The following is a 16,062-nucleotide window of genomic DNA, read 5'->3' as shown; positions in this document are numbered from 1 at the left end:
AAGACCAAGGAGGAGGTTCATGGTTGTGGTGATGGAAGACATGCAGGTAGTTGGTGTAAAAGAGGCAGATGTAGAGGACAGGGTGTTATGGAGACGGATGATCCGCCTTGGCGACCCCTAATGGGAGCAGCCGAAAGAAAAAGAAGAAGAAGACAGTCTTGAATGTGTCAAATATTAGTAAACAAACTGACTTTTTGCATTGTAATTTTTTTATTGCAGCATCAGATTAAATTATTTTCTGCCACACTTATTACGCTGCCATGAAATTACCTGATGGAGTCTGCAAAAGACCTGAGACTGTGATGGAGATTTGCATCCTACAGAACAAGACAATGATCCAAAACATAAAGCAAAATCTACAATGGAATGGTTCACAAATAAACATATCCAGGTGTTAGAATGGCCAAGTCAAAGTCCAGACCTGAATCCAATCGAGAATCTGTGGAAAGAACTGAAAACTGCTGTTCGCAAATGCTCTCCATCCAACCTCACTGAGCTCGAGCTGTTTTGCAAGGAGGAATGGGCAAAGATTTCAGTCTCTCGATGTGCAAAACTGATAGAGACATACCCCAAGCGACTTACAGCTGTAATCGCAGCAAAAGGTGGCGTTACAAAGTATTAACTTAAGGGGGCTGAATAATTTTGCACGCCCAATTTTTCAGTTTTTTATTTGTTAAAAAAGTTTGGAATATCCAATAAATTTCGTTCCACTTCATGATTGTGTCCCACTTGTTGTTGATTCTTCACAAAAAATTACAGTTTGATATCTTTGTGTTTGAAGCCTGAAATGTGGCAAAAGGTCGCAAAGTTCAAGGGGGCCGAATACTTTCGCAAAGCACTGTATATATATATATATATATATATATATATATATATATATATATATATATATATATATATATATATATATATATATATATATATATATATGAATGCATTTTTGAAAGTTAGTAGTGCCCCTAATGGGAAGAGGTTAAATTTGCGTTTTTTTTATCGTCCAAATCAGGTGAATGGTGTAGGAATTACAACAGTTTGCATATGTCTGCCTCCCACTTGTTAAGGGACCAAAAGTAATGGGCCAATTGGCTTCTCAGCTGTTCCATGGCTAGGTGTGTGTTATTCCCTCAATATACCAATTACAATAAGCAGATAAAAGGTCCAGAGTTCATTTCAAGTGTGCTATTTGCATTTGGAATCTGTTGCTGTCAACTCTCCCAGATGAGATCCAAAGAGCTGTCACTAACAGTGAAGCAAGCCATCATTAGGCTAAAAAAACAAAACAAACCCATCAGAGAGATAGCAAAAACATTAGACGTGGCCAAAACAACTGTTTGGAACATTCTTAAAAAGAAGGAACGCACTGGTGAGCTCAGCAACTTTAAAAAACCGGAAGACCATGGAAAACAACTGTGGTGGATGACCGAAGAATTCTTTCCCTGGTGAAGAAAACACCCTTCACAACAGTTGGCCAGATCAAGAACACTCTCCAGGAGGTAGGTGTATGTGTGTCAAAGTCAACAATCAAGAGAAGACTTCACCAGCGTGAATACAGAGGGTTCACCACAAGATGTAAACCATTGGTGAGCCTCAAAAACAGGAAGGCCAGATTAGAGTTTGCCAAAAAACATCTAAAAAAGTCTCCACAGTTCTGGAACAACATCCTATGGACAGATGAGACCAAGATCAACTTGTACCAGAGAGTGATGGGAAGAGAAGAGTATGGAGAAGGAAAGGAACTGCATACCACCTCATCAGTGAAGCATGGTGGTGGTAGTGTCATGGCGTGGGCATGTATGGCTGCCAATGGAACTGGTTCTCTTGTATTTATTGATGATGTGACTGATGACAAAAGCAGCAGATTGAATTCAGAAGTGTTTCGGGCAATATTATCTGCTCATATTCAGCCAAATGCTTCAGAACTCATTGGACGGCGCTTCACCGTGCAGATAGACAATGACCCAAAGCATACTGCAAAAAGCAACCAAAGAGTTTTTTAAGAGAAAAAAGTGGAATGTTATGCAATGGCCAAGTCAATCACCTGACCTGAATCCAATTGAGCATGCATTTCACTTGCTGAAGACAAAACTGAAGGGAAAATGGCCCAAGAACAAGCAGGAACTGAGGACAGTTGCAGTAGAGGCCTGGCAGAGCATCACCAGGGATGAAACCCAGTGTCTGGTGATGTCTATGCATTCCAGACTTCAGGCTGTACTTGACTGTAAAGGATTTGCAACCAAGTATTAAAAAAAGTGAAAGTTTGATTTATGATTATTATTCTGTCCCATTACTTTTGGACCCGTAACAAGTGGGAGGCACGTATGCAAACTGTTGTAATTCCTACACCATTCACCTGATTTGGATGTAAATGCCCTTAAAATAAAGATTAATTTCAACTTGTTCGTTTCATTTCAAATCCATTGTGGTGGTGTATAGAGCCAAAAATGTTAGAATTGTGTCGATGTCCCAATATTTATGGACCTGACTGTGTATGTGTATATATATATATATATATATATATATATATATATATATATATATATATATATATATATACAGTGAGGAAAATAAGTATTTGAACACCCTGCTATTTTGCAAGTTCTCCCACTTAAAAATCATGGAGGGGTCTGAAATTGTCATCGTAGGTGCATGTCCACTGTGAGAGACATAATCTAAAAAAAAAAATCCAGAAATCACAATGTATGATTTTTAAACTATTTATTTGTATGATACAGCTGCAAATAAGTATTTGAACACCGGTCTATCAACTAGAATTCTGACCCTCAAAGACCTGTTAGTCTGCCTTTAAAATGTCCACCTCCACTACATTTATTATTCTAAATTATATGCACCTGTTTGAGGTCGTTTGCTGCATAAAGACACCTGTACACCCCATACAATCAGTAAGAATCCAACTACTAACATGGCCAAGACCAAAGAGCTGTCCAAAGACACTAGAGACAAAATTGTACACCTCCACAAGGCTGGAAAGGGCTACGGGGAAATTGCCAAGCAGCTTGGTGAAAAAAGGTCCACTGTTGGAGCAATCATTAGAAAATGGAAGAAGCTAAACATGACTGTCAGTCTCCCTTGGACTGGGGCTCCATGCAAGATCTCACCTCGTGGGGTCTCAATGATCCTAAGGAAAGTGAGAAACTACAGCCCAGAACTACACGGGAGGAGCTGGTCAATGACCTGAAAAGAGCTGGGACCACCGTTTCCAAGGTTACTGTTGGTAATACACTAAGACGTCATGGTTTGAAATCATGCATGGCACGGAAGGTTCCCCTGCTTAAACCAGGACATGTCCAGGCACGTCTTAAGTTTGCCAATGACCATTTGGATGATCCAGAGGAGTCATGGGAGAAAGTCATGTGGTCAGATGAGACCAAAATAGAACTTTTGGGTCATAATGCCACTACACGTGTTTGGAGCAAGAAGAATGATGAGTACCATCCCAAGAACACCATCCCTACTGTGAAGCATGGTGGTGGTAGCATCATGCTTTGGGGGTGTTTTTCTGCACATGGGACAGGGCGACTGCACTGTATTAAGGAGAGGATGACCGGGGCCATGTATTGCGAGATTTTGGGGAACAACCTCCTTCCCTCAGTTAGAGCATTGAAAATGGGTCGAGGCTGGGTCTTCCAACATGACAATGACCTGAAGCACACAGCCAGGATAACCAAGGAGTGGCTCTGTAAGAAGCATATCAAGGTTCTGGCGTGGCCTAGCCAGTCTCCAGACCTAAACCCAATAGAGAATCTTTGGAGGGAGCTCAAACGCCATGTTTTTCAGCGACAGGCCAGAAACCTGACTGATCTAGAGAAGATCTGTGTGGAGGAGTGGGCCAAAATCCCTCCTGCAGTGTGTGCAATCCTGGTGAAAAACTACAGGAAAAGTTTGACCTCTGTAATTGCAAATAAAGGCTACTGTACCAAATATTAACATTGACTTTCCCAGGTGTTCAAATACTTATTTGCAGCTGTATCATACAAATAAATAGTTAAAAAATCATACATTGTGATTTCTGGATTTTTTTTTTTAGATTATGTCTCTCACAGTGGACATGCACCTACGATGACAATTTCAGACCCCTCCATGATTTCTAAGTGGGGGAACTTGCAAAATAGCAGGGTGTTCAAATACTTATTTTCCTCACTGTATATATATATATATGTATACTGTGAGGAAAATAAGTATTTGAACACCCTGCTATTTTGTAAGTTCTCCCACTTAGAAATCATGGAGGGGTCTGAAATTGTCATCGTAGGTGCATGTCCACTGTGAGAGACATAATCAAAAAAAAAAATAATCCAGAAATCACAATATATGATTTTTAAACTATTTATTTGTATGATACAGCTGCAAATAAGTATTTGAACACCTGTCTATCAGCTGGAATTCTGACCTTCAAAGACCTGTTAGTCTGCCTTTAAAATGTCCACCTCCACTACATTTATTATCCTAAATTAGATGCACCTGTTTGAGGTCGTTAGCTGCATAAAGACACCTGTCCACCCCATACAATCAGTAAGAATCCAACCATTAACATGGCCAAGACCAAAGAGCTGTCCAAAGACACTAGAGACAAAATTGTACACCTCCACAAGGCTGGAAAGGGCTACGGGGAAATTGCCAAGCAGCTTGGTGAAAAAAGGTCCACTGTTGGAGCAATCATTAGAAAATGGAAGAAGCTAAACATGACTGTCAATCTCCCTCGGACTGGGGCTCCATGCAAGATCTCACCTCGTAGGGTCTCAATGATCCTAAGGAAGGTGAGAAATCAGCCCAGAACTACACGGGAGAAGCTGGTTAATGACCTAAAATGAGCTGGGACCACCGTTTTCAAGGTTACCGTTGGTAATACACTAAGATGTCATGGTTCGAAATCATGCATGGCACGGAAGGTTCCCCTGCTTAAACCAGCACATGTCCAGGCACGTCTTAAGTTTGCCAATGACCATTTGGATGATCCAGAGGAGTCATGGGAGAAAGTCATGTGGTCAGATGAGACCAAAATAGAACTTTTGGGTCATAATTCCAGTAAACGTGTTTGGAGGAAAAAGAATGATGAGTACCTTCCCAAGAACACCATCCCTACTGTGAAGCATGGGGGTGGTAGCGTCATGCTTTGGGGGTGTTTTTCTGCACATGGGAGAGGGTGACTGCACTGTGTTAAGCAGAGGATGACCGGGGCCATGTATTGCGAGATTTTGAGGAACAACCTCCTTCCCTCAGTTAGAGCATTGAAGACGGGTCGAGGCTGGGTCTTCCAACATGACAATGACCCGAAGCACACAGCCAGGATAACCAAGGAGTGGCTCTGTAAGAAGCATATCAAGGTTCTGGTGTGGCCTAGCCAGTCTCCAGACCTAAACCCAATAGAGAATATTTGGAGGGAGCTCAAACTCCGTGTTTCTCAGCGACAGGCCAGAAACCTGACTGATCTAGAGAAGATCTGTGTGGAGGAGTGGGCCAAAATCCCTCCTGCAGTGTGTGCAAACCTGGTGAAAAACTACAGGAAACGTTTGACCTCTGTAATTGCAAACAAAGGCTACTGTACCAAATATTAACATTGACTTTCTCAGGTGTTCAAATACTTATTTGCAGCTGTATCATATAAATAAATAGTTAAAAAATCATACATTGTGATTTCTGGATTTTTTTTTTTAGATTATGTCTTTTACAGTGGACATGCACCTACGATGACAATTTCAGACCCCTCCATGATTTCTAAGTGGGAGAACTTGCAAAATAGCATGGTGTTCAAATACTTATTTTCCTCACTGTATATATATATATATATATATATATATATATATATATATATATATATATATATATATATATATATATATATATATATAATTTCATGGCGGTGCAATTAAATATGTCGTTATAATTACAGTTAATGAGGAAAAAACAGCCACATGCAATAAGTGTGGACGAAAATAAATCTGATGCTGCAAAAAAATAAATAAACAAATAACAATGCATAAAAGTCAGTTTGTTTACTATTCCCTGACACATTCAAGACTGTGATAAATGGTAAAAAAAATGGAATAAAATTCAGTCGACAATCACTTTATATATTAAAATTAAGTAATTTTGTGTTTTTTCCCCATATCTGTGGTCATTAATTAAATTTGCAATAAAAAATCTTTAATCCTGGATTTAAAAAAAATTATTTAGTAGTTTGAACAGAACTGAGGTTGATTAACATATTTAAGCAAAAATGCAGAAAAAAAATATTGATCTGATATTTTTTTTTGGACAGATTTTAACTATAAACAGTGTTGGGGGTAACGTGTTACAAGTAACGTGCGTTGCGTAATAATATTACTTTTCTGGAGTAACGAGTAAAGTAGCGCGTTACTTTATAAACTTACACACTAATATCTGAGTTACTTTTTTAAAAAAGTAATGCGAGTTACTTTCAGTTAAATTATTTTGCATAAAAAAAATAAATAAATACTGAATTAAAATGAACGTAGTCACGTAGAATCGCCACTCATACGTGCGAGCAGCGGGAACAGAAGCTGGTCAGAAGCGGAGATGGCAAACTAGGGATTACATTACTGCGATGGAAGTATTCTTATTATTTTAAAATAGTCGAGGAAAAGGAGAAAGGAATAATGGTTAAGTGTAGATTATGTGTTGGTGAAAAGCTCTTGTCAACTGCAAAAAATACCACTTAAAAAAAAAAAAACAAACAAACAAAAAAAAACACTACATCTGCATGTACAGCACTACAGATGTGTGTGTGCGGGGGGCATATAAGGTTTTCCGTGGGAGACACATGTACGATGCCACCGCAGCAGAGAGAGAGAGAGAGAGAGAGAGAGAGAGAGAGAGAGAGAGAGAATTCACAGCACATTTGCTCTTTGTGGGAAGATAAACTGCCACGGTCACTGATAATAGCGTGAACTTTGTAAAAGCGTTCAGAATGTTTCAAGCTGATGATGAAGCAGAAAATGACGTAGACGAGGACGAGGTCATATTTACGGAATTGCACGTTACATTCCTGACGGCGAAGGCAGATTGAAAAGCAGTGTACAGAAGTGTGACTGGAAAGTGTTCAGCCTTGTGGTCAAAAGTTAGTCGATTATCTTATTGTTCTATAAGAAGTTATTAAACATTTTAAATGTTTAAGACATATCTTTTGCCCTAATATAACTTATTTCTTAATGGCAATTATCTATATTACACCTGTTACACCTGTAAGGCGTGAAAGAGATACAAGTAACGCGAAAGTAATGCAAAAGTAATATAACGTATATAATAAGTAATTAAAAGTAATATAAAAATATAATTTTTAACATAAATAAGGTGCACCTGTCTATAAGCCGCAGGTGTCTACACTAATGTACTTTACACAGGCTTTAACGAAAGACACGTTACACACGGTGTAACGGGTGAAATATGTTGCAATTCCTTTAGGAGCATAGCGGTATTTTGGGAATAGCATGCTGCATGCTGCACTGCATTCTTCCGATATTACTGCGTGTGTGTAAGACTGAGGAATATGTCCTTATTATTTTCTGATGCTCATTTCTAAGTTTCTTTGACTAACCCATAACGCTGTTGCCAAGAAAAATTAAAAAGCACAAGTGTTGGAAACCTGTCTGTGCTAATATGATTTCTGTTGCAACTGGAGTTAGCGAGCTCTCCCTTCACCCAGACTCAACGCGTTACAACGGCTTGTATCTAAACAGTAGCCTAGCAAGAAAGTCATTGTTCACTGTCTTCCTCCTTCCTTTCACTCGTCAAGCGTTTAAAAAAAAAAAAATTTTTCTCCCGACGCCGTGCAGCTCAGAACACAGGTGAGGTGCGTTTTTTCGTTTCCATTTGGAAATTTCATTGGTCTTATGTTATGTCGCTCAGTTTTTTGGCTTGAAGTTTGTGAAACTGATATAAATGAATAAATTAGCCCCTTCGTTGTGCCCGAACATGCCCCCCCCCCATCCGAGGGTTGTGCCCCCCCAAAAAAAATTATCTAAAAATAACACACTCTATATTGTAAACAATATATCTTTGTATACCTAAATAATTGGGTAAGTAGGAAAAAAAACCGCAAAAATGCATTTATAAACAGTCCCCCCCTTCCTCACAGTGGATTGACCCACTGCCTGCTTTCCCAGTTCCTCTCACCTACTCTACACACACGAGTCAGGTGTGTGACTGCAGCTCAATTAACGTTCAACTCCATTAACTAGTGTATTTTATTCACTTTAAATAGAGCGATTTTCTTTAATGTAGTTGATGCAGACTCATTCATAAATTAGTTGCGGCAAAAATGCTGATTAGTGATGTAATTTTCCATGAATCTGCTCTATTAGCGATTAAAATATGACTTATCTAGTGAACGTTAGCTTGTTTACAATAGCTTGTAGCATAGTGCACTGACACTAACACACCAAAGCCGTTTCCCATGCAGTGTTTTATTTGGGACGACTTGGTATAATGTTAACTTAACATTAACACACAATTAGCATATTGTTTATCTGTGCATTTACTAAATGAGCACTGTGCTACATCCGAACTGACCCCACTGTATTTTTATAATACATTTCTATTCTGTTCTTAAGTGTCTTTAATTAATTTTAAATACAATTTTAAACCTTTTTTAATTCCTTGTTTTGCTTTGTCATTGAACCTGAGAAAAACTTAAACTTAAAATAACCATAATGACGCAGTCTCCATGCTACAATAATAAAAGCAGTGTTTCACTGTGGGGACACTGTGTCATTATAAGTACAATTTGACTGTATTATTTGTGTCCCCCTTCAAAAATTGCTCATGAGAAATTTTATATTTTTTGTCCCCCCCCCTACTGTTAAATGAAATTTACGCTCATGGGTAACAAAATTTTTTAATTCGTTTTGTATTAATGTATTAATTATTAATATGTATAATTGGCTGTCAAAATTCTAATTATTGTAAACGGCACTAGATGTTATTAACACGCTATCAATTCAGCGCGCATTTATGTTTTTACCATTTTTATAAAAAATATATAAATACATAAATAAATAACTAAATATAAAAGAAGCAAAATTAAAACCTCCAGCAAAACATACACTTATTCACAACGTCCCTTCTTTACTTAGATATAAAATAAATAAATAAACTCCACCGAAAAATATTTTTATTCAGTAAACTTTTGTTTTATTTCTGCGCCAAGTTTTAAATCAAACACCAAATCCGCCATAATTCACACAATTTACCCTCTGGGTGGCGTTTTGTGGGTTTTTCCCTCATAATGGCAAAACGAACTTAAATTACTGTCTTTATTGATCGTAGAGATAAAAACAATACATCATTCAAATCTGTAAAATATCTATGATTATATATAAAAGCTTCTTGACTTGAAGCGGTGCAGTTTCTCCGGTATCACCTCATTAACTGTCCGTGTGGAAACATAGCAAAGGCTCTTAATGATCTCCACACATCTCTGCACTGTTATAGCCTTTATATTTAATCACTGTACATATGCTTACATATATATCACATGCTGTAAATATGATACATATTTATCTGCACTATTTGCACGATTGCTACTTTGTGCGCTTCTGGTAGATGCCAAAATGCATTTCGTTGCTGTGTACCTGTACTATGCAATGACAATAAAGTTCTATCTATCTATCTATCTATCTATCTATCTATCTATCTATCTATCTATCTATCTATCTATCTATCTATCTATCTATCTATCTATCTATCTATCTATCTATCTATCTATCTATCTATCTAATATTAATATGATGTGAGGTCCAGTTAACAGCTAAAACAGGTAGAAGTAATAGCTACTTTTTACTTAAGTACATGTCAGAGCCAAGACTTCTTTACTTTCACTTAAGTAAAAAGGTATAATCAGTACTTCAACTTTTACCAGAGTATTTTAAAACATGAGTATCTGTACTTCTACTTAAGTAAAGGATGTGTGTACTTTTGCCACCTCTGCATATAAGGTACTTTGTGTGTATGTGTATGTGTGTGTTAAAATTTAACTCACTTTTACGAGATTTCCAACAATAAATCAGTGCAGCAATAACAAAAAGTAAAAGAAGACCTCCTCCTGCTGTGGCAATCCAGATGTACAATGGTATGGCACCTGCAAACACATCATAAGTATTATATAGAAATCCAAATCTTGTTTGTCCAGTAATTGTTCTAACACATCATTGGAACATTGCAAACTCAGTATGATAACAGAAAGGTCCTCAAAACCACCACGAAAGTGACTACTCATACAATATATCCTATCATTTTTACAGAGCTGTTCATCAACTTTAGCCTCAGCATCTAATTGGGAAGTTGATCATGTTGGGCATAAACCTCCCTCTGCAACTGGATTCTGGACCTCAGTTCAGAGAACAGCATCCCCAGCACCACCACACTGAGGACTGGGTCCCTCGTGGTGGAGTGCTCAGTCCACTGCTGTTCACACTGCTGACACATAACTGTGCACCAATGCACAGGTCAAATCAGATCATCAAGTTTGTCAGTGATATGGCCATGGTGGATCTCATTAGCAAGAATGACAAGTGATCTTACAGAGAGAAAGTGCAGCGGTTATGGAGTGGTGTAAAGTTAACAACCTGTCTTTGAATATGGATAAAACACAAGTAAATTGTTAAAAAAAAAAAAAGTAAGTATTCTAATTGAATTCTTACTCAGATTTACACATCATTTTCTCTCATATGCAAGTGAAATTCCAGATTTTAGGTTCCCATTCAACACAGTCTCACTGCATTTCGTGATATAGTCACAAACTCTAATCTATTGATTTGTGTTTATGGACACCAATTTCCCTCTTTTTTTGTGTAACAGCACGACTGCCTCCGTCTGGCTCTGTGTCCATAGCAACAGAGACAGAGGATCATTGCCAGTGTTGGGCAACGTTACTTTTAAAAGTACTGCATTACAATATTGAGTTACTCCCCAAAAAAGTAACTAATTACGTTACTTAGTTACTTTTTATGGAAAGTAATGCGTTATATTACTTTTGCGTTACTTTTGCGTTACTTGTATCTCTTTCACGCCTTACAGGTGTAACAGGTGTAATATAGATAATTGCAATTAAGAAATAAGTTATATTAGGGCAAAAGACATGTCTTAAACATTTAAAATGTTTAATACCTTCTTAGAGAACAATAAGATGATCGACTAACTTTTGACCACAAGGCTGAACACTTTCCAGTCGCACTTCTGTACACTGCTTTTGAGTTCACAGCAAATAAGCTGTGAATTTGCTCTCTTTCTCCGCTGCGATGGCATCGTACGTGTGTCTCCCACTGAAAACTTTTATTCTGAGCAGTCTATAGATCTGCAGTGGTGGAAAGTCGGCAAAAGTTTTCTATATTTCTGTCTCCATTTCCGTATATTCAACATTACACACACACACACACACACACACACACACACACACACACACACACACACACACACACACACACACACACACACACACACACACACACACACACACACACATCTGTAGTGCCGTGCTTTGCATGCAGATGTTTTTTTTTTTTTTTTTTTTTAAGTGGTATTTTTTGCAGTTGACAAGAGCTTTTCACCAACACATAATCTACACTTAACCATTATTCCCTTCTCCTTTTCCTCAACTATTTCAAAATAATAAGAATACTTCCATCACAGTAATGTAATCCCTAGTTTGCAATCTCCGCTTCTGACCAGCTTCTGTTCCCGCTGCTCGCACGTATGAGTGCGCGATTCTACGTGACTACGTTCATTTTAATTCAGTATTTATTTTTTTATGCAAAATTATTTAACTGAAAAGTAACTCGCATTACTTTTTTAAAAAAAGTAACTCAGATATTAGTGTCTAAATTTATAAAGTAACGCGCTACTTTACTCGTTACTCCAGAAAAGTAATATTATTACGTAACGCACGTTACTTGTAACGCGTTACCCCCAACACTGATCATGGCTAATGCTGACAGAAATGACAAAGGTATTTTTTTTTCTCCACTGTTTATCAGAGAATAAGGCAGAGAATATACGGTTAGGGTAAGGGTGAGGGTAAAACTGTAATTAATGTTTGTGTCACCAATTAATGCACTCTCCTTAAAGAACCATGGGAATATATTTACTGTATTTTGACTGGAAGAAACCAGTAATGGTTTATAATAAGTACCGTATTTTCCGGACTATAAGCCGCTACTTTTTCCCCACGCTTTGAACCCCGTGGCTTAAACAATGAAGCGGCTAATTTATGGATTTTTCCTGGGTTTTTCCCGGTTTCACAAACTTCAAGCCAAAAAACTGAGCCCCATAACATTGGACCAATGAAATTGCCGAACGGGTTCAATTGAACCAATGAAACTCTTTATATTAAATCAGATGTGCTCCCACTGAATCGGGCCGCACCACATCATAAATATGGATGACGTTCCTCTGACGTTTGACCTGCCGCTCACTCGGACTGTCTACAGAAAATGCAAATCATTCGTCACGCTGAAAACAACCGGGCATGAAAAAACGCACTTCACCTGTGTTCTGAGCTGCACGGCATCGGGAGAAAAGATTCACCAATGGTGATTTTTAAACGCACGATGATGCCAAAAGAAAAACTCCCGAGAGAAATTGTTGTGAAAGGAAGAAGGAAGACAGTGAACAATGACTTTCTTGGTAGGCTACTGTTTAGATACAAGCCGTGTAACAGACACTGTCTTTCATTAAAGCCTGTGTAAAGTTCATTAGTTTCAGTGTAGACACCTGCGGCTTATAGACAGGTGCAGCGTATTTATGTTCAAAATAAAAATCTTTGTCAAATTCAGTGGGTGCGGCTTATATTTGGGTGCGCTTAATAGTCCGGAAATTACGGTAGTTTACAGAATATAATGCAATAAAAACAAGAATAAAATCTTCTGCTTAAATGTTAAGTAATAGTAAAAAAAAAAAAAAAAATCAATAACAAACGAGAAAAAAACAAAACAATAGAGCGTCTGTGGTATCCAGTAGAAGAAAAATGCCGGAGGGACCAAAAACACTTTCTATTGAACAGATTACATAGAAAGTCGTCCTCAGTGACACGAAAAAAGAAATCCATGTCCATGAATGAATCAACAGATTTAATGACTATATCACGAAATGCCATTCGTAGACCTTTGTTAGTAGCATGAAGGAGCATTTTTTCAAATGTAAATGACACACAAACACTTGTAAGCCTATAATCCTAAATAAAAAAATGTCACTATGCTTCTATCCATACAACCAAAAGACTGAATAAATCTGATTTGATTACATAGTGCTATAGCGCACTGAACACAATGTAGGCACGTGTAGGTGTAAAAGGTACTTGTTCTGGTCTGCTCACAGCTCAGTGTCTCTGTGACAGAACTGGAGCTGACGTTGTTCGCTGCAGTGCAGTTCAGTATAACGGCGCCTTCTGCTGGTAAGAGACTGAACTGCAGCTGAGCTCCACGCGCTGCTTTATAGCCACTCCATAGGTAGGAGACATTTTCAGCTCCGAGCGCTGCACACATCACATCAACATCACAGCTGTTTGTGGACACCGGCCATGTTTGTGACTTCTCAATCTGTACAGAGGTTATGGGACCTATGCATACATATACAAAAACAAACAAACAAAATAAAAGAGCGTGCGCGCGCGCACACACACACACACACACACACACACACACACACACACACACACACACACACACACACACACACACACACTTTAAAAAGCATCTGAAACAAATGTATTCACAAAGATTAGGTTATAATCTTTATAATGCAGGGTAAAATGCAAAAATAATAAATATGTTGCCTTCAAGAGAGTTTAAACAATTCCCAATAAATATATTTAAGTATTGAATTCTACATATTACAATTAAATTCATATTGTAAATCATACTTACTTTGAACATAAACTTTGAATATTTGTGTTTTATACTGTTTCTTAATGCTATCTGCAACCACTGAGAATGTCCCAGAGTCTTGGGGCTGAAGATCTTGTACAGTTACTCCAACTGGATTATAGTTCTCCTTTAATCTTCCGCTGAACTGGGATTTTAGAAATGTGAAATTTTGGTCTGTTCCATATTCAAAAAAAGTGTTTCTATTGAACTTCCACTGAACTGATAACCCTGATTCTATTGGGTTATTAAAAGGAAGATCCAAGGAGCCCCCAATGTTGAGCACCATCACTGTGTCAGCCAAAGCAACATACACACCTGCAGCAGGGGAAAATATAACAATCAGTGTGTGCAATACGTATGTGCATATGGAACTGTGTGTATACTATGTTGATTCTACACAACACAGTTGCACAATGTCACAACCATGCCAACAATCATCATAGCATTCTAACATACACTGGCGATCAAAATTAGAGAACAATTTATAAACAATTGAACAATTCTGAAATAATGTCATCTTCACTGCTCAACAGTTGAAGGAGTTTTTGTCCTGTCTATACCATGCTACCAGAACACATTTTCCACAACATAACTAAGGCATTTAAAAAAAAAAAACATTATTTTGCAGAAAACACACTGATCAAAATTAGAGAACACTTTCAGATACCTCCCAGTTATTGGTGTTAATCTGGCACCTGGTGCTAATTTCCTTGATTATCTGTCAACCCCTATTTAACTGGCAGCCTACCTTCCAGTTTCACTGACTCTGCAAGATGGTGGGCCGTTCTAAAGTGACCGAAAGCCTCCGGCAGCAGGTTGTCCAGATAAAGGCAAAAGGGATGACCCTATTAGCCATAGCAAGACAAGTTGGTCGTTCCAAATCTGTGATTTCAAGAATATTGAATCTTTACAACATCACAAACTCATTTAAGTCCGCCAAGAAGGCTGGTCGTCCACGGAAGACAAATACCAGAGAGGACAGGATACTGCGGAGGATCCCAATGGGCAATCGTTTCCACAATGCAGCTGGAATTGCTCACCAGTTCAACGATGAACAGGGTAAGGATCTGTTTCGTCATACAGTGTCTCGACGTTTAAGAGCATTTGGACTGAAAGCCCACTCTGCAGTGACCAAACCTCTCATTAGCAGAAAGAATCAAAAGGCTAGACTAAGCATGTTGTGTGGACAGAGTAGAACTGGTCCAAAGTTCACTTCAGTGATGAAAGCAAGTTTAATTTATTTGGGTCCGATTGGAAACATTATGTTCGGCGACAAACTGGAGAAAGACTGAACCCAAAGTGTGTAAAGAAGTCAGTGAAAAGTGGAGGAGGAAGTGTCATGGTTTGGGGCATGTTTTCTGCAGCAGGAGTTGGGCCTCTTATACAGCTACAGTGTATATGTGTGAATGCAAATGTTTATCAGAACCTTCTTCAACAACATATGGTTCCTTCCCTGCGTTTATCACCCAATCAGCCCGCAGTGTTCATGCAGGACAACGCTCCATGTCACACAGCAAAATGGGTAAAGCAGTTCCTTGAAACTGAAAACATTGAAATAATGACATGGCCTGCTCAGAGTCCTGATCTCAACCCAATAGAGAACCTCTGGAAAATCCTTGGCGACAAAGTTATGGGCAAGAAACCCACTACATTCACCGAACTGTGGAGGAGACTGGAAGAAGAGTGGACCAAAATCACACCAGAGCAGTGTGAGAGACTAGTGCTGTCCTGTGGCCGCAGATGTGCTGAAGTCACTCAGAGCAGAGGCCTGTACACTTCCTACTAATTGCTGACTGTTGTAACCTTCAGAAAATATTGTTGTAATTTTTTTCCATGCTACAGTCATTGTTGTTCTCTAATTTTAATCAGTGTGTTTTCTGGAAAATAATGTTTTTTTTGGAAATGCCTTAGTTATTTTGTGGAAAAGGTGTTCTGGTTGCATGGTATAGACAGGACAAAAACTCCTTCAACTGTTGAGCAGTGAAGATGACATTATTTCAGAATTGTTCAATTGTTTATAAATTGTTCTCTAATTTTGATCGCCAGTGTATATCAAAAGAGTAATTCTTTGCAAATTTAGAGCAGCACCAAAAATAATCTGAACATATTTTATATATATATATATATATATATATATATATATATATATATATATATATATATATAT

General features: G+C 38.1%; 1 protein-coding gene across 1 annotated transcript in view; it reads right to left on the bottom strand.

The window, feature by feature from the left end:
• Positions 1 to 16,062, bottom strand: part of LOC310726864 (uncharacterized protein) — a 29,367-nt gene that overhangs the window by 11,849 nt on the left and 1,456 nt on the right. Inside the window, exons 2-4 of the mRNA XM_083542903.1 lie at positions 13,896 to 14,210; positions 13,328 to 13,588; positions 10,016 to 10,114 (exon numbers count right to left, since the gene is read on the bottom strand). Of these exons, the coding sequence (XP_083399029.1) occupies positions 10,016 to 10,114; positions 13,328 to 13,588; positions 13,896 to 14,210 (675 nt within the window). The remainder of the gene's footprint in view (positions 1 to 10,015; positions 10,115 to 13,327; positions 13,589 to 13,895; positions 14,211 to 16,062) is intronic.

The sequence above is a fragment of the Silurus aristotelis genome (genome assembly GCF_946808225.1).
Source record: "Silurus aristotelis genome assembly, chromosome: 5".
In the NCBI taxonomy this organism is placed as follows: Eukaryota; Metazoa; Chordata; class Actinopteri; order Siluriformes; family Siluridae; genus Silurus; species Silurus aristotelis.
This window is presented reverse-complemented; position numbering and strand designations above follow the sequence as displayed.